The sequence below is a fragment of the Rhinolophus ferrumequinum genome, chromosome X (assembly GCF_004115265.2).
Source record: "Rhinolophus ferrumequinum isolate MPI-CBG mRhiFer1 chromosome X, mRhiFer1_v1.p, whole genome shotgun sequence".
NCBI lineage: Eukaryota > Metazoa > Chordata > Mammalia > Chiroptera > Rhinolophidae > Rhinolophus > Rhinolophus ferrumequinum.
In genome coordinates this window covers 4065195-4084180 of record NC_046284.1, presented here as the reverse complement: position 1 = coordinate 4084180, position 18986 = coordinate 4065195, and the positions used below count along the sequence as shown (strand labels likewise).

Genomic DNA, 18986 nt, shown 5'->3' with positions numbered 1-18986 from the left:
GGCTTACAATAACAGTGCCTCTCTGACATTGTATTAAAAGCCTTGATTTTTTTTAAGGGGTTTTGAAAACAACCAGGAGAACCAATGACTCCAGTTAGAAGAGACAGTGTTCCAGTAAGTTATTGTCTTAAAAGGAGAGACTACAGGGATAAGAGACCATTATTTTTTGTTATTTCTTGCTTAGTGGTAATACTTTGGCCCTTTATATGAAAGACTCTGCAAATACATCTTATTGAGGACCTACTGTGTGCCTGGCCTATACTAGCAGCAAGAAGGCAAAATATTGAGTGAAATACATGTTTTTGAGTGGAACTCCATTTCTTTCTTTGAACAGCTGTGCTCCTGAAGATCTCTGGGTCTCAGCATGTATGTGTGTGTGTCTGTGTATGTATGTTTCTTTGTACCTGTGACAACTGCAGGTGTACGTGACAGTGATAATTTTTCTTCAGGGAGGACTTCCTTTCACTTGCCGTGATCCACCTCACAAAGAATGGGCCTTTTCTCTGTTTGATTTTTATAACCTGCAGGACTGCAGGTATGATCACAAGCAATTTAAAAACAACTAGAAACCGCATGGAGTTCTCTTTTATAGAAGTTTTACCTGTATACGTATTATGAATACTCAGCATCTTATTAGGTTGAGTATGATCCTATGCATAATTACAGCCAACAGGAGAAGGAAACATTACCCGAGCCCAAATCTCTGCTTTGCCATGCTAAAGGAGTGACAATTTCCACCATGGATCATTTTCTCTGGGGCATTCTTGGCTTTTAGTAAAGATAGGGCATCTTATGTCTTAAAAAAGGAGGGACCATTAGGACCTGAATCATTCATCCCTATGAAAACCAAACAACATAGCATCAAATAAAACCACTCTGGTTTAATAGTTCAATTCTGTGTGATCAAACTGTTTGGGGCCATCTCTGGCCACCTCTTTCATCTGGTGGGATATACCTTCACACCCTTTCTGTCTACAAATACTCAAGGAGGGAGTCTCCAGAAATATATTAACAGAGCTGTCTACTTTTTGTTCTTCCAGGGAAACAGAAGTACCTGTGTGCCAGCAGAAATGATTGCACCATCGATAAATTCCGAAGGAAAAATTGTCCATCTTGTCGCCTCCGGAAATGCTATGAAGCAGGGATGACTCTGGGAGGTATGATACTTTTATTCTTCCTTCTCCTACTCTCTCTCTCTCTCTCTCTCTCTCTCTCTCTCTCTCTCTCTCTCTCTCTCTCTCTCTCTCTCTCTCTTTCTCTTGTTCTCTCTTTAAACCAGCTTTTCCTCTTTGATGCTTCCAAGGAGGCCAGCCATGCTCCAGATACAGGCTGACCCCTTCATATCCAGTTGGTACCTTTCTTTATCCTTAACCATGCCACACCCTACTCTGGGGCTCAGCATAGGAGCAGGAGGTGTGAAGCAGGGATCAGGACCTATTAGAGGGTGAGTGAGTGTAGACTGCACTCTGAGGGGATCCCCAGGGGACATAGTGGTACTGGCTTTATGCTGTTAAATGGTGGCTCAGATGAGACAACTAAGGAATCCAGAACAATCACAGATACAGGATGACCCAGTCACAGGTTGGTCTTGAACACCCAATAATATCTCTCAGGTAAATGGTGCCTGCATTGTAGGGTTGGCTACCTGAATGAGAAGCTGCTTCTCTTTGGAATCTATAACTAGGCTGCCAAGCAGAGCCAATTTCCTATCCCACATCTCCCAGGGATGAGTAGGCCTTTTAATCATTTCCTTTTCTTTGCAGTTCTATTGATCATTTCCAAAAGCATTTTTTGGTAGCACAGTAGCTTGACAGAGGTGAGATCCAGCTCTTTTAAGGGCACCCCCATTGTAAGGCTCTCTGTTCCCTTGCCTCTGTCCACCAGGAGCACTGTCACCATTCCAGAAAGGCTTGGCTGACGCTTATATTGCCCTCCAAAAAAATTCCTCATTTCTTCATGTTTACATTTGCTCAGTACCAGAGTCCTCTCTGCTGCCTGCCACTTCCAAAAAGATGCACCTTTCACGAGAAAAGCAAGCTCATTAGTCTAGTTAGATTTGGGAGTGGAACCTGAGGAAAAACAAGCCTGTTTCTGAATGCCTAAAACTGTAACCTCACACCTGATTAGTCATTATCAGCCTGGAAAACCCAAACACCTAGAATTCTGCCCTCTTCAGTGCCTCTCTCAAGGTTAACTTAGAGCATTTGTCCATCTCTGGCTTTCTGTAAGGTGTTCAATACCTTGTCTTTCTATGTGCATATTTGTAAAAACCAACTTGTTTTCTAACCACATGTGGGTCTTCATGTGGATAACTGTATCCTCCCCTTCTCACAGCCCAGTAATAGTCTTTAAACAGACCAAAGCACTACAAATAAATTGACCTGGGATCAATTTGAGATGGTTCCAAGAGAAGCATCTCAAGTAGTGTCTAGCATTCCCAGACATCACAGGCAGATACTCCGTGAGTGCTTTTCCAGGCAGCCACATCAAATGAAACTCAAATATCTGAAAAAAAAATCAATCTTATTTGTGTTTGCTTGGCATACTTCAGATAAAACCTACAATTGTTGTCCACGATTGTAGTGGGGAGTAAGAAATAAGACTGGGGTGGGGAGTGCAGAAGGAAACCCAGAGGGATTGACAAGAAGAAGTTTTCTCCATATGGATGTTATGGCCCCATGGTGATGGTTCTGGTACACTCAGCTCTCAATTATTTAGCTCTCTGTGAATTATGTGTAAGAGATGAGGGGCTCACAGGTAGAGAACTCCTTGGTTTTTCATCTGCTGATATAAAGTACATGCCCACTTTGATGCAGGTAAAGCTTAATGTAACAAAGGTCCTCATGACATTTATGTCCAGATCTTACCATTAGTTTCATGTCTCAGCCAACATCCTGCATTCTAATGCAGTCTGTGACATGATGACAGTGAACCCCTGTGAAAAGGAGTCTGTGTATAATAGATAATTTCACGACTGCATATAGCAGATGGACATAAATCTGTAAATTAATTTCTTGTTGAGGAGTGGTATAATAAGTTTTCAAATTGACTTACTGGGTAGAGTGCTCAACATTGGGCTTTGTCAACACGATGAAAAGAAGCTGAAAAATGCTGCCATTGACTTTGGTTTCAGTTCCATTTCTATGATATTTACTGTATGTCTGCTATGTACAAGGTACCATGTTAGGCAATAGAGCTTCAGGCTGCTAAACTTCAGAAACGTTCAAAGGATACAAGGAATCCTGATGTTACATAAATGGTCTTGTCTTTTGAGTCAGGTAGGCCTAGGTTAAAGGCTTGGCTCCATTATTCACTGTCTCCCCTCTAAGCCTCAGTTTCTTCATCTGTAATTTTAGAGCTATCACTGTCACAGAGCTATAATGGGGATCAGATGACATGATAATGTGAACATCCTTGGTAAATGATAAAGTGCTAGACAAAGGTCAGGGTTTATTATGACAGTGAGGTTACTAGTAACTTAGCTCGTAAGGCTGTTTACAGCACTTCCCAGTTGGCTTTTACTCTGAGATATTTGGCATGCCGTATAATATTTAACAGCTCCAACAGAGCATCTCCAGAAATCACTCTTGATCACCTGAAACCAAAAGTGCCATCAAGATCCTTTCAGAAGACGATTCTAGTAATTAAAGTAATCATATATTATGTTCAAGTACCATGTCATTAGGAACCCAAATGTTTACCCTCTTAGACAACATTGTTTGAAAAACAAACCTTTCCATTTTGCTAAACTTATTTCCACATTCCTTGCTTTTCTGCTGCAAGCCCTTATTAAGTTGACTGTTAACTTTCAAATTCAGTGTATACCACACCTTTACTCAAACAATTGAAAAAAGAAAGAAAGCGTCAATACAGAGTGGCCTTCTGAATACTTTAGCAGTAGACTTCCCTTTTCATAAGATCTGGGTTCAGCATAAACATTTTGATCACCTTGAAGGAGATTTCATATAATTTTGTTTTATTTTTCCCATTACTCAACTCAAAATTGTATAACATATTCCAAAATGGCAGCTAGGAATGTGGCCTTGGGTAAGTCCCCTCTTCCCTGTCAGGCTTTTTTCTCATCATAAAATTGGGATAGTGGGCTTCACCAAGGATGTCTCTGGCACTACCGTTTTGTGATTTTACGTCTAAAGTGACAGAGAAAGGATTGTAAGTTTATGAGCTCTTTTTTGGATTATCTCTCCACTGCTTCCAGAAATATAGAGAGTCTAGACTTGAGTACTTTGACCTGCATAGTAATTTTCGCTACGTCAAGTCGCACCTAAGTAAGATATATTGTGTGTCTAAAAGTAGACTAGATAGATAGATTATTGAGGTGGTGGAGGGCAGAAGGCCTGTCTTTGTATCTTAGAGAAGTTGGCACTCTACGGCTGATGGATGACTGCTTCGTCTAGAAGCTTCACGATCTCTAATCCGGCTTTCTCTATAGTGTTCCATCTACTGTTTGGTGATGAGATCTCCTCAACTCAGAGATACTTAAAACACATAGCCTTTTCCTTTCTGTGTCTAGGCCTATCTACCTGTGCACTTCTTCTATTCTTATCAGCTCTTGGTGTTTCTGAAAGGATCCTAGAGGTGGTTGGATTCTCAGGGTGGTTCCCTGAAAGACTACTTCCAGGCTTTCAGCTGCCCATCCATGACAAGGATAGGCCTTGCTTTGTACATGGTTCATTTCAGGTTGCTTTTGAAAAATTATGTATTGTGAATTGCTTCAAAAATCTAAACCCCTTGCTTACTTTTCATTTGAGAAAATAGTTATAAATATAACTGTCCAGAGAAGGACCTTCTCTCTGCTAAATTAGCTGTGGGTTTTTTTTTTCACAGCCAATAATTAGAATAAATGCACAGTCATCTCTCACTTTTCTCTGCACTTCCCAAGGATGTGCTCTCAGTTTACAAGACTGAATGAGAAAGAATTACCCTTAACCTGCCATCTTCTCCCTGACCCTTGTCGCCTCCTCATTTTCCTTCTTATCCCTCCCCAAACATTATTTTTGTGTGTGTCTTGCAACTCCTGAGTTCTCAGCCTTTAATAAATGGCATTGATCCATGCTGCTCCCTCCTCTATTGGACCATGGTAGATTGTAGGCCTTTCAAGAATTTCAGGTAGCAGCCAAACCCCAAAAGAAGAGAAGAAACATGGAGTCCCAGAACAAGTGAGAATCTGAGATGTGCACAATTTTTTTTTAGAGGTTACTCTATAATATTTGAGAAGTGTGTTTTCTACTAGGAGACTCAACTCCACATAAACTCCACTTAATGCAATCCTCATCAAAATCCCAATGGTATTTTTTAAAGGGATAGAACAAAAAATCATCAGATTTGTATGCAATCACAAAAGACCCCAAATAGCCAAAGCAATCCAAAGAATAAAAAATAAGGCTGGAGGAATCACACTCCATGACTTCAATTTATACTACAAGGTAACAATAATCCAAACAGCATGGTATTGGCAGAAAAACACACACAGACCAATGGAATAGAATTGAGAACCCAGAAATAAACCTACATTATATGGGCAGATAATTTTTGACAAAAGAGCCAAAAACATGCAATGAAGTAAAAAAAGCCTCTTTAATAAATTGTGCTGGGAGAATTGGAAAACCACATGAAAAAGAATGAAGCTAGACTGCTGTCTGTCACCATATACCAAAATTAACTCAAAATGGATCAAAGACTAAACATAATACCTGAAACAATAAACTGCATAGAAGAAAACATAGGTACTAAATTTATGGACCTTGAGTTCAAAGGGCACTTTATGATTTTTGTCCTCAAAGGCATAAGAAGTAAAAGCAAAAATAAGTGAATGGGACTATATGAAACTACAAAGCTTCTGTGCAGCAAAAGAAACCATCAACAAAACAAAGATGCAACCAACTGAATGGGAGAAGATTTTTGCAAATAATGCCTCCAATAAAGGGCTAATATCCAAAATATATAAAGAATTCATACAATTCAACAACAACAAAAAACAATCCAATTGAAAAAATGGGCAGAGGACAGGAACAGAAACTTTTCCCAAGAAGACATTCAAACGGCCAACAGATATATGAAAAAATGCTCAACTTCACTAGCTATTAGGGAAATGCAAGTCAAACCACAATGAGGTATCACCTCATGCCTGTTAGAATGGCTATCATCAACAAGACAAATAACAAGTGTTGGAGAGGCTGTGGAGAAAAAGGAACCTTCATACACTGCTGGTGGGAATGCAAACTGGTGCAGCCGCTATGGAAGGCAGTGTGGAGAGTCCTCAAAAATTAAGAATAAATTTTACTAACAATTGTCACCCCAATAAATTAAAAAAATAATAAATAAATAAAAATTAAGAATAAAATTATCGTATGACCCAGCAATCTCTCTTCTGGGTATCTACCCCAAGAACCTGAAAACATTTATCTGTGAAGATATATGTACTCTGATGTTCATTGCAGCATTATTTCTGGTGGCCAAGACATGGAAACAACCAAAGTGTCCTTTGATAGATGAATGGATAAAGAAGATGTGGTTTATATACACAATGGAATACTATTCTGCCATAAGAAAAGATGAAATAGTGCCATTTGCAACAACATGGATGGATCTTGAGATTATTTTGTTAAGTGAAATCAGTCAGACAGAAAAAGTCAAAAACCATATGATTTCACCAATATGTGGTATATAAAACTGAAAACAAGAAAGGAACAAGACAAATGAAGACACAAAACTCATAGACACAGACAACAGTTTAGTGGTTACCAGAGTGTAAAGGGGAAGGGGGGATTTTAGAAGTTGGTAAAGGGGATCCAATATATGGTGATGGACGGAGAACTGACTCTGGGTGTTGAACACATAATGCAATATACAGATGATGTATTACAGAATTGTACACTTGAAACGTATATAATGTTACTAACCCATGTCATCCTCATAAATTGAATTTTTTAAAAAACTTAACAGATCTGGAAGTTTTAACAACCTCCATGATTCTCTATTTGGGAGGATGTATCAGGGAGTCCTGGACATGGTCTGATATTGTCATGGACACTATGAATATCCTTGTGGTTTCCAGTGTTGAAGACAGTTTCAATGCCGGCTCTTTCATCATTCTCCATGCTCAAGGGAAGCCCAGCATTGCTGCTTCTGGATCACGTGTCCTGTGTGAAAGAGTGTGACCCCAATGCTGAAGTACTGTTCATGAAATGGTTCTTTAGGAGACAAGTTTTACAGCACTTACCCATCCATCAATCTATCCATCCATCCTTCCAACCAACCAACTGGCTAAGGCCTTCCATGTTTGCACTGATTCATTCCTCTATTTATCCATTTAACAAATGTTGGTTGAGTGCCAACTATGTGCCAGACACTAGTGTAGGCATTTTGATGGAGCACAGATGAATTAAATTAAACAAGGGGAGATAGACAGTCATAATGAATATACCTGTTCTGTCTCTGCTATTATAGTGTTGCCTTTGGTACTGGTTCCTTGCTTCTCTGATTCACCTGTGATCAAACCTTGAAATCGGTTGTCCATGTCCTAGACCACCATCCTCCCGTTGGTTACATACATAATGGGTAACACATCGTAGGGGAAAAGGTATACTTCTCTGTAATTGTAGTTCTCAAGTCAAATTGTATATGGAGAGACCAGAGACTGTATCTCTTAATCCCTCCAAAACAAATTATCTGAGACAGCACATATATGTTGTAGTCTGTCTCTGAGAGTGTGCTTTTAGAGAACTATGGTTAGAGGTAATCTTTTCTTATCATCAAAATTGATGATACTCCATACGATGTACGTGAATGACTATCTCACTTGTAATATTTCTACTTAGTCCTTGAATTTTAAAATGAAATACCAGCAGAGAGATTTTATTGTTGTTTACTTTTGCTGTGAATGCTCCAAAATCCCTCAGTTGCTCTTGAAAGAGTGAGATGATGTCATAGGCAACATTTTTCGAAGGTAGTAGGCAGAAAGCTAAGAGTATGCAGCACACAATAGTCTGATATACAAAAGCAAGTATTTTCCAAGAATAAGAATTCAGGGAAAAAAATTTAATTTGTATTGATAACATAACTGCTTCTTTGCAAACATTTTACTTTTGATTTAAGAACAGTGCCACCTGTAGTTACAAATTGTAGGATGTATTCCTTAAGATCACAAAAGTGTTTAAAACATTTTCTTGTTGTACTGAACTCATACATAGACACTTTACCTGAGCAAGAGACTTTTATAGAGACTTCTGCACATCCTTTGAGATTATGCGTGGATGCAGTAGGACTAAAGGGGAAAATACACAGCCATCCAGACATACACAGCCATCAGGTTGTTTAGCATTGATAATATTTCCATGACAAAATATACCTAGGCAAGTAAAGTGGAAATGGCATCACTACTCTGGATCACCTCTTTTGGAATCAGGTTCCATTTTCCTCAGTCCAGTTAATCCTTGCGACACTTTTTAGATCTCTTAAGCCAAGCCTAGAAATGTCTTTCTTTTTCCTGTTTAATACCCCCATTGGAGCAATGGTTCTGTGGCTGAAGTGAAAATTGATTGTTGAGGGACATTTCAGCCTTCTAGCAGTTAGCAATTAAAAAAAAAATACATAAGCACCAATCCTGAAGAAACCACCTGCAGAAAACTTGGACTGGCAGTTGGAACTAAGAAGAAAATCTGGATCTTGGCCAAGACAAAAGGTCACCAGCCCAAGCCTGCACAGTGTGGTATGTCATGCTGGCCACAATAAAACTGAAAGAGACTGAGGACTCTCCCCATGGTGGAAAATGAGGCATGGAAGCTTTGATTAGTGAGCTGTTAGGCACACAGACATTAATTTTGAAGCATTCCCATCTCCAAGCTGAGTAATAACGCTTGTAATATAATGGGATTGTTTGGCTGCTGCAAGAAATTCAGAAGACCGAATAGGGAGTCTTTGTTGGGTTCTGAGTGGCTGTAATGAGACTGTTAAATTCCACCTCCCTTTTTTCCCTCCACATCCTCCCTCTACCCCCCTAATTCTCACTCACTGTGTACAGAGAGGCTCACACAAACACATATATATGATCTTTAGTATATTTGTCAATAAAGCAGAAAAGAAGGGGAAAAAAACTGCAAGTAAAGAGTTTTCCATACCTCATCTCACCTCTGTCTTACAGGTTGGTAGGAAAAGAGAAAAGGAAACCCCCAGTCCAAAATGGCAGCCACCCAGTCTCCCCAGTTTTGCATGCTGCCTCCTATGTCAGAAGACCTGACTCAGGTATCTGATTATTAGGCCTGCTAGGTGCAAGCCCATTTTTAAGTTGCTACATTCAATAGTGTCTGTTTTTCACATTAGAAAAATTCCAAACTGGCAACTGCAAACATCTCAAAATGACCAGACACTGAAGAAAGGCTGATCTGTCTCATTCAGAATGAGACTTCTAGAGGCTAGTGGATAGCCCAGAAACACCTGGAATCTGAACCTTAGGTGCTTAAGCCCTTGCTCCTGCACACAGACTCTGACGTTGGGGCTGGTGGCTACTCTCTTACATGATGACCCTCCGCCATGGGGCTGGTGGTGTTTCCCTACCTCACAGGAAGTAGTAGCAGCTACCATCTATGGAGTCGTGTTGTGATTGTTGTTTCCTGCAATATCACTGGGCCTTAGCACAGTGCTTTTTGATTATTGCCGATTGTGTGTGATGGCAGACAGACACTGACTCAGGTTGCTTGCTTTGCACAGTGGGCTGCCGGGAAGAACCTTTGCTGATGAGACTCAAAGTGCTACTTTGAACAAGCAGCCACTGTGCCTGTCTGAGGCTCCCGTGGCCATTTTCACTTGGATATTAGGCAATTCGTGAGTTTCCCCTTACCTCCTCAATGACCTACATCTTAACCTCAGGCCTCATCACTGAGCTGAAGGTGGTAGCCAGCCCACAAAAGTTCAGTAAACAAGGACCTGATTTCTGCCTCTCCTGGAAGAGCTGCCACAAGAAGCCCCTCTTCAAACAGACCAGGAGACTAGAGTCAGACAGTTTGTTTTCTCCCTGTACCCAAAGTCAAGGCAACTCTATTTCAGGAACACACACACACTTGAACCTTTCATAAACAGTGAGGAAGGCAAAATATAAGAACCAGTGTCTACCTTTCTTGTTTCCTATTAAAGTTAGGATGATGGTGAAAAGGGGATCAGACTTTATCTCTCACCTGTAGCATTAGTGCCCCCACACTCCCCCACTACTCACTCCATCATCTGCTTGCCTCTCCATTAGGTATAAGGCGTTGAACTTCTCCCCAGCCAGCTTCAAACTTCGCATTGATGTAAGAGGACAGGCACTTAAGAGTTTCTATTATCTTGCTATCTCTGCCCCAGAGCCTCCATACTGAAAGCAGTTTCCTCTGGTGGATGTGGGCTCTTTGGGGCAGACAAACACTAGAATCAGAAGCACACTTCCTGTCTTGCCTGGGGCCTGCATTTTCCACTCTCTTCCTTTTCCAGTCTGCACCTACACACACACACATACACACACACACACACAAGCACGCACGCACGCCACACACACAAGCACACACGCACACACTCACATGCACATACACGCACAGTTCTTTCTCCTTCCTCTGACTAAGCAACATTCTGGAGAAAAGCCAAGGAAGGACTTTAGGAGGGAGGGGACTTTCCCCCTCCTGGGGGCGGAATTTTAATCTCCATACCACCAAGAGGTTCCCTAATGTGAACTGAAAAGCTACTGTGGTTTATTTTTTAACTGCTTTCTATTTGTTTGAACATTCCATATTTCTGATAGTGAATTTTCCTTTAATAAGTCCATTAATACACCAGTGGTATTTTTTTTTTTTTTTACGTACAACAGACTGACAGAATTAATGCTGTTAACATTGGGCCTTTTTATCTTCTTCTTTTTTCTTTCTTATTTTTTTCCCCTCTCGTTTGCTTTCCAGGTCATCCTGACCTGTTCAGCTTAGACTGTTTCACATTTGTTTTTAATGTCAGTTTAAATGTAATTGTAAAAGCATGTATGCTCTAAATTGTGTGGTTATTTTTTCCAGTGGAAAAGCCTGGTATGTGAAAGCATTTCCAAGCTTCTTGGTAATGACCTTGTGCCCCTCACCCAGGATGGCATCTGGACAGTGCGCTCCTTTCTTCTGGCTCAGTAGTCAGAGAGAGGAGACGTGGAGATATTTTCTGCCAGATCCTGTGCTTTGGCAAGGATATGGAGCATTGCATATCATTCTATTATTAATTACATTTACTCCTCCATGAACTGAAAACCATTAGACTAAATAGTCCAACATAAACCTTGAAAGATAAAATTTGATATTCTTTTCCCTGGCTATTCCTCCGACTCCAAATTGGGATGAGGAGGAGAATGGGGTGTAGGTGGAAGGACCTAAGAGCCCTCTTGCCTGAGAGAATTTGATCTATACTTATTAGTCTGCACTTACACTTGGATGCCCCCCTACTAATCTCTCACTCCATGCGTGCCAAGTACTGGCTCTCTCTTCCCAGTCTCTTGTCCCTGTTCTAGTTCTTCACCACTCATCTCCAACTAAGCCTTTTGCCCATTAACATGCTACTTGACCTGATGAAATGGAAAGAATACCACCCTAGCAGTCAGGATGCCTGGCTCTAGTTCCTGCCCGGCTACTACCCAGCTGTGTGACGTTGGACCAGACTTAGCTTTGGCCTTCAGTCTACTCATCTTTCAAATAAGGATTGGTTTGGATGGGAGAGCAGGGACATTCGAGAGTTGGGGCCTTCAAATATTTCCTTGGCAACGTAAACTTTTCTTCAAACGGTATCTGACGTGGAGACCCAAATGTAGATGCAGAATAAAGCACCACTGCTCTGCTTTGGAAGAAGGTGGGCTTAGTGGAGCCACATGCTTTGGCCCACTTTGTCTCCTCTCAAGGGCCCTTAAAGAAACTCGTAGAACCCTTGTGGCTCTACTACTGTACTAGTTTAATGAACTCTGATTCTCTGCCCTAATTGATCTCAATCTCTGTGGAAACGATATGTTTCATCAGTAGGCTTTTCCAGAAAGAAGTTCACCTACTTGAGATAAAAAGAGGATGAAGTAGAGCGATGTGGGGCTAAGCAGCTAGCAAGAGTAAGGGCATCATTTCTTGGCCTACAGAAATTACTTTGTGCCAAGAACCTTACATGCATTGTCTTAGGGAAAATTATACAACTCTGTGAGATCCTGTTATTATCTTAGCATTCTGAAACCTGTCATGTTGGCCCTTCACTTTTGGCTTGAGACCAGTTGCCTGAGATAGGATGTAATTGTTCTAATATGTTGCCACCCGGAGCAGTTGTCCAGAATGTTTTCTAGCTAGAGATCAATTCTTGGAAAATATCATAGTCTGCCCACTGGCATACGCTTCTATAGGACACAGAGCATTTGAACTGACATTTCCTTCCAATAATAGACCTCTGCGGTGGTCAGGTCAGATTGTCACCATTATACAGAGGAGAAAAATGAGGTGTAGGAGAAATCAAGGGATATGTTCAAGGTCACATGTCCCACAAGATTCTAAATACCACCACCAATAATAACAAACCCTTTAATGTGAACAACATTTTAGAACTTCGATGTCATCGTTGCATTTTGCCTCCTTAAGTTCAGGGCATTTTTCACTATGCCTCGATCCTCCTGGTGGTGTAGAATCTTCCCTCCACTCTCAGATACCATGACAGTGTCTATATTTATAGTTAACGACATTATTTATTTGGTACTAATATCATCCCCATTTTACAGGTGAGGATATTGAGGTAAGAGAAGCTAAGTCTTACCCAAAGTCACACAGCTAGTAAGCAACAGAGCCAGACTTACAGCTGAGACAGTTGGATTCCAGCTTCTTTGCTTTTAACTACCACCCTTTATATATGCGCGTATGAGGAAACAAAGAGCCAAAGAAGGACAGAGCTGTTCCTGAGGTCGCACACTGGGCTCCCCTGCATCCTCATCCAGTGTTCCTCTGACCTCCTAAGCCTGAAGTTGTACAGTGATGTCCCCTGACTCTAATACTAGTGGCTGGAAAGATGGCTGGCGTGATTTAAGCCAGAACCGCAAAATGGCTTTCCCCAGACCAAAATTCACTTACAGAATTCTGTTTGTCCAGCAGAGTCTTTGTTTAGAAAATTGACATGGACTGCCCCTAGGCAGGGCGTCAGTCAGCTTTACTGTTCCCAGCCCACCCTATTTATGTTTTACTCATTTACACTTCTGCCTGACTAATGAAGGTATTTGAGTTCATGACCCCTGTGTTTTAGGATGACAATATATAAGTGCCTGCACACACACACACACACACACACACACACACACACACACACTCACACTCACATAATTATAGCCTGCTTTGTTTTTACAAAGAATTTGCAGACCTGTACCTAAGATACCTTTATGTTTACCTAGTATTTAAAATTACACTTAAGACCTGAATTCAGTTTTATAGACAGTTATGTGCAGAAGAAATTCTGTTACTGTTTTTCATTTCATAATGTGTTACTCTTCCCTTCCCTTGTCTGTTATATTGGTTCTCTGTGAATTCTGCTGTCCCTTCTTCTCCATGCCTGAGTTAGGTCACCCGCAAGCCATTCACTCCCTACTCTTCAGAAAAGGATGGAGAGTAAAGAAACCATTCTGAGGGCATTCTCTCTTATTTAGTTCTTGCAAGTATCCTAAGAACTAGGTGGTAGCAGCCCCATTTTACAAATGAGGAAACTGAATCTCACAAAAGCTAAGTAACAGGACTGAAAGCTATCATGCTAGTAATTGACAGAGCTAGGATTTGAACCCAAAATCATCTTATACCACACTTCTGTAAGAAAGTGAATTACTTTTCTATTGCTGCATAACAAATGACCACAAATTTAGCATCTTCAAAGAGTACCCATTTATCAGCTCACAGTTATGTAAGTAGGCAGTCAGACAGAATGGGACTGGGTCCTCAGCTCAGTATCTCATACAGAGGAAATCATGTGATTAGGGCAGGATTCAGTTTCTTACATTTGTAGGATTTAGGTTCCTAGTCCCTTTGTCGCTGCCATGTGGACCCCTTCACTTACGAAGCCAACGACACAGAGTCTTCCTTATGTCAAATCCCCCTGACTCCATGAATGTCTTTTCAGAAAGAGCCCAGTCCCTCTTAAGGGCTCACCTGATCAGGCCAGGCCCATCAAAGGTCACCACCCTTAACATTCAACCGAATTGTGGCCCTAATTATATCTGCTCAATTCTTTCACAACAGCACTGAGATTAATAACTGGAAGAAGGTATGTATACACTGGGGGCTGGGAGTCTTGGGGGTCATCTTAGAAGTCTACCTGCCACAGAAAGTGATTCTGTTATGTTCCAAATTCCACGGTGAGATATGAGGAAGAGAAACATCCTGGACCTTAGGGAGAGGGACTGAAACTTTCTAAGACTTTGGAAACTTCAGCTCACCTTGCCTCTCCTTTGCCCATGGACAATAATGCCTCTATCTTGATGTGACAAGGACTGGGGCTGGAGAGACAGTCCTCCCAGGAGTCTAATGCCAACAGGCTGACACAAGATTTCCTCATGGGATCCAGGCATCATGTCAGCAGCTCCCATCCCCTAAGAGTAAGGTAGGGACGGGGAAGTACCTTGCCAATGGCCCTCTCTTGTCACTGCTGTGACCTCAGATTGAACAACAGGAAATAGACACAAAGCACCTCACACACCATCAGAACTATCTGCCTTACTGTTTCCTTTTTCCCGACTTCACTCAATTTTTGGAAACCGACGGGTCTCTGCCATAACTCAGGAGCTTGCAGGCCTGTACCTCACGTGGGGCTCAGGACCAGGAGGCAGAAAGAGTGCAGGGGTGGCCTTCATGGAAGAAAACAAGGCCTTGGTAATTGAGTAACAACCGAGCCCCATTGGCCAGCATTCCAAGTCATCCAGCAACATGCCGGCTGCATTGCACAGAGGGAATGAATGCAATCTGACTTCATGTACGCTCAGTACAGTCACTGTCTGTGGGCCAAGAGGCCAGAACACCTGGTGCAGCTGGAGCCACTCTGGCTGCAGGGCCAGCACATTACCAGGCCCCAGATGCGAGTGGGAATGCAGCTCCTCTTCCTCAGGCAGCTGCCACATCGGTCTGGAGCAGGAGGGTTTGAAAATACCGGCCACGTTCTCATTACTGCTCCTTAGAGAACTGGACTTATTTCATGTTGATGGACTCTCCCCACAGTCTCTGCACATATTGATCTTGCTTGTCAGGATTTTGCTCAGGTCTACAAGTCACCACCCCACTGAGATCTGAGTCATTGGGGGTAGTGTCAAGTTCACAGAGCGGACCTCACTGGCTGCACCAGCACCAACTGCTCTGTGGGCCCCTACACCTTTTAGAAAAATCCATGGATTCATCTGGGGGAAATTCTTTGGATTTCTTAATATTTATTAAATGTATTGGGGTGACAATTGTTAGTAAAATTACATAGGTTTCAAGTGTACAATTCTGTATTACATCAGCTATAAATCCCATTGTGTGCTCACCACCCAGAGTCAGTTCTCCTTCCATCACCATATATTTGTCCCCCTTACCCTCATCTCCCACCCTCCTCCCTCCTTATCCTCTGGTAACCACTAAACTGTTGTCTGTGTCTGTGAGTTTTGTTTGTTTGTCTTGTTCACTTGTTGTTTTCAGTTTTATATCCCTCATATGGTTTTTGACTTTTTCTGTGTGAGTTATTTCACTTAGCATTATTTTCTTCTTTTTCAATAGCATGAGTAGGGCACAGCAAATTGCACAGCTGCCCAAGTGAACAGTTTAGATTCAAAGTGCACATGTGTACACACACACACACACACACACACCGTGGTATTACCTGTGTAGATCCTGAAGGTGTATTGAATCTGTGACCCGCTGGATGAGATGATTTCTAAGGACCCTTCCTGTTTTGTCATGCTATGAATATTTAGGCCACTGTGGTGCCCCAAACCTATTTGTACTTTGGACACATGACTAGAGTATTTTCACAACCTCCTGCCTCTGCCATTCTGGATTTGATACTAGTTACTGAAGTTTAAAGTAAAGGATGAGGGTAGAAGACAGGAAAAATATAACCCCTGCCCCACTCACCAACTCTGCTATTAATGCTAGGAGTAGGGTTAAGGGCTTCAGACTCCTTGGGGTGGCATCATGATAGAGTAGAAAGAACATGGGCTTTGTAGTCGGCAGACCAGGTTCAGATTACTGGGTTTTCTTTCTTGCTAGCTGTGTTGACCTCAGTTTAATCACTTGCAAAACAGGGATAAGAAATATTCCTAACCTCATAAGATCATTGTGGAATTAAATAATGTAATGTGTTCATGAAGTGAAGTACATAAGGAGGCCCTGAAAAAGTAGTTACCCTTATTTCTTTTCATAACCAGACGTAGGGCTACTTATGTCTCTGTCCTCTCCCAGGCTTGAAGGGGAGCTGTGTGGTCTGGTAACTCCTGATCTCAAGGCCAGAAATTGCCAGTAATGGGGAAAAGGGGGTCTACCTCTCAAAACTGTACCAGGGGACCAGATCCAATAAGCACTACCAGTCTGTGGATCCGCCTAGAGGACTCATGTCAACAGTGGGTTCACCAGATGAGAAGATATTGTGGGGCCAGTCCTCTAGCTCTGTGAAAAGATGGGCTTATCCTGTACCATACTTTCCAGCCTGTTCTCTGGGTGGGAGGTTGGAGGTGGGAGTTGTCAGTGGGTATACATATCTCCTTATTACTGACTGTGCCCAGGCCCTGCAGAAATGATTGCTGGGCAAGGTCATCTTACACTCTGGGTTGCTTTTCCAGACTCCCTTGTTTACCCTGAGCTCTTCTCTGTGTTCCTTTTGCACCACCAACCCTACCATTTTCCCTCCCAGACTGTAGTTGTGGATCCAAACAAGTGATCCACGCTTGCATTGATTTACTGAGCTGCACCATGATTGGAGTTTGCATTACTGGACTTGTTTCCCTAATTAGACCTGGAAGTCAGTTTCAGATAAGTGTCTTTTTCTGCAGGAGCCAGAAGCAGATCAGCAACAGGTTTTGTTGTATTTATCCATGTACATTGAGCAATCCATTTCTCTCTTTGTTTTATACCTTTTAAAATTTATTATTATTTTAAAGGGATTAGAGATAAAGTGGTTTATGGTCTGCCTGGTGCATCTGCCTATACTAGGCCTCAGAGTTATGACTTTTTCAATTATTTATATTTCTGCCAATATAAATGCTAGAGAAGTAAACATCAGTATGCCCAAGGACCTCTAAATTGTGTGTATGCAAGCAAGGAGGGGGATGATGGTTCTTTTTTATTATGACTTCTTATTTTAATGTTAAAACTTTACACAATTTGCAAACAGAGAGACTGATTTATCTAACATGGGTTGGTGTGGAAAACTAAGATATGTATCAGTATTCAAACACAGAATATGGTCAGCAAACCACACAAAATGGACAAATGAATGAGGAAAACTCAGGCAGAGGAGAACCAAAATAGTTTCCTTAGTCATGTGAAAATACTCAATTCCCTAGTAAGGAGGAACTGCCATTCATATTAGATTTTACACTGTAGCCACATCTTAGTTTTTATCAGTCTCTAAAGCATGTTTGTTTTTTTAATAGTTTCAGGTGTACAAAACAACATAGTGATTAGACATTTACACACCCCACAAAGTGATCACCCCAACAAGTCTACTACCCCTCTGACACCATACAGAGCTATTACAATACCATTGACTATATTCCCTCTGCTGTAATTTACATACCCATGACTATATGGTATTTTTAAGGTTTGAGTTTTGGGTTATTGTTGTTTTAAATAATATTATTTCCATCATCCTTTTTAGTGGCTGCCTCCTAGCATGTTTCCTGTTTTACAGACAGATTAGAGGCAAGGACATTCTATTATTTCTTGACACTATTGGAGATTTTAGCCCTTCAGCTTCCCCCTGTCCCCTTTGCTAAAGAAGAAAATCAATATGTGTGTTACAGTCCATATTCACTATGGGTGTCATATCTTACAATATCGGAGCTGTTATAGTGTTCAATGTGAAATACTGCAATACCAGAAAACTCCAATTTCTTTAGCACAAGGTGGGATGATATAATTTGGTGATGTGAGGATGGGAAGGGACACTCATAGGCCATTAAAAAAACTCATTCCCATCTGATGCTTGATGCTTGAATTCTTAACCATTGTGAATCTTTTCTCTGCTTGATCATCTCCAATAACATACATATAAGCGCCCGACAACCTTTTCATCTATCAAAGGTCTGTGTGTCTGTGTGTGTGTGTGTGTGTGTGTGTGTGCAGAGAGAGAGAGAGAGAAAGAGAGAGAGAAAATTAAAATCCAAGTCGCTGTACTTTTTGGTACCACTAGGGAGCCAAAAAATAAGTCGAGTTCTTCAATAGGTCTGCCTTTCTAGTTTGTTTCCCAAGCAATGAGTTAGATGTTCTAGGCATGGACACAAGTACATCACTTTCTTGATTTAAAACATTCTGTATTTGCCTGTCACCTATAAGATAAAGACCAAACTTCTTAATGTGATATCCACATCCTTCTAAAATCAGGTCCCACTGTTGTTTTCACCTTCACAGGTTGCCATGTTACCCACATATGCAATATACACTCCAGCCACACCAGTCTCTAACTGGTTCCCCCAAACACTCCCAGTGCTTTTGTTTACGCCCTTTCCACCCATCTCTGCCTGGTGAAATTCTGACAATTCTTCAAGGTCCAGGTGAAACGCCACCGTAAAGCATTTCCTGACCCCACCTGTGCAGAGAGATTATTGTCTTTCTCTTTTCTTAATGCCACTGTTGTAACATTTACCAGTTTGACATTTTCTAGAACTTTTTGTGGATCTTAATTTCTCTTCTACCAGTCTAGGTTAGGGCCTGTGTCACCCAGAAGAACAGGCTTAACAATGAATCTCTGTTGAATGAATGAATGAATGAATGAATGATGACTAT

The 18986-nt window shown here is 41.4% G+C and overlaps 1 protein-coding gene across 1 annotated transcript in view; it reads left to right on the top strand.

Moving 5' to 3' along the window:
• The window catches only part of AR (androgen receptor), a 172004-nt gene that overhangs the window by 134263 nt on the left and 18755 nt on the right, over nt 1-18986 (top strand). Inside the window, exon 3 of the mRNA XM_033113987.1 lies at nt 1041-1157. Coding sequence (XP_032969878.1) covers nt 1041-1157 — 117 coding nt within the window. The remainder of the gene's footprint in view (nt 1-1040; nt 1158-18986) is intronic.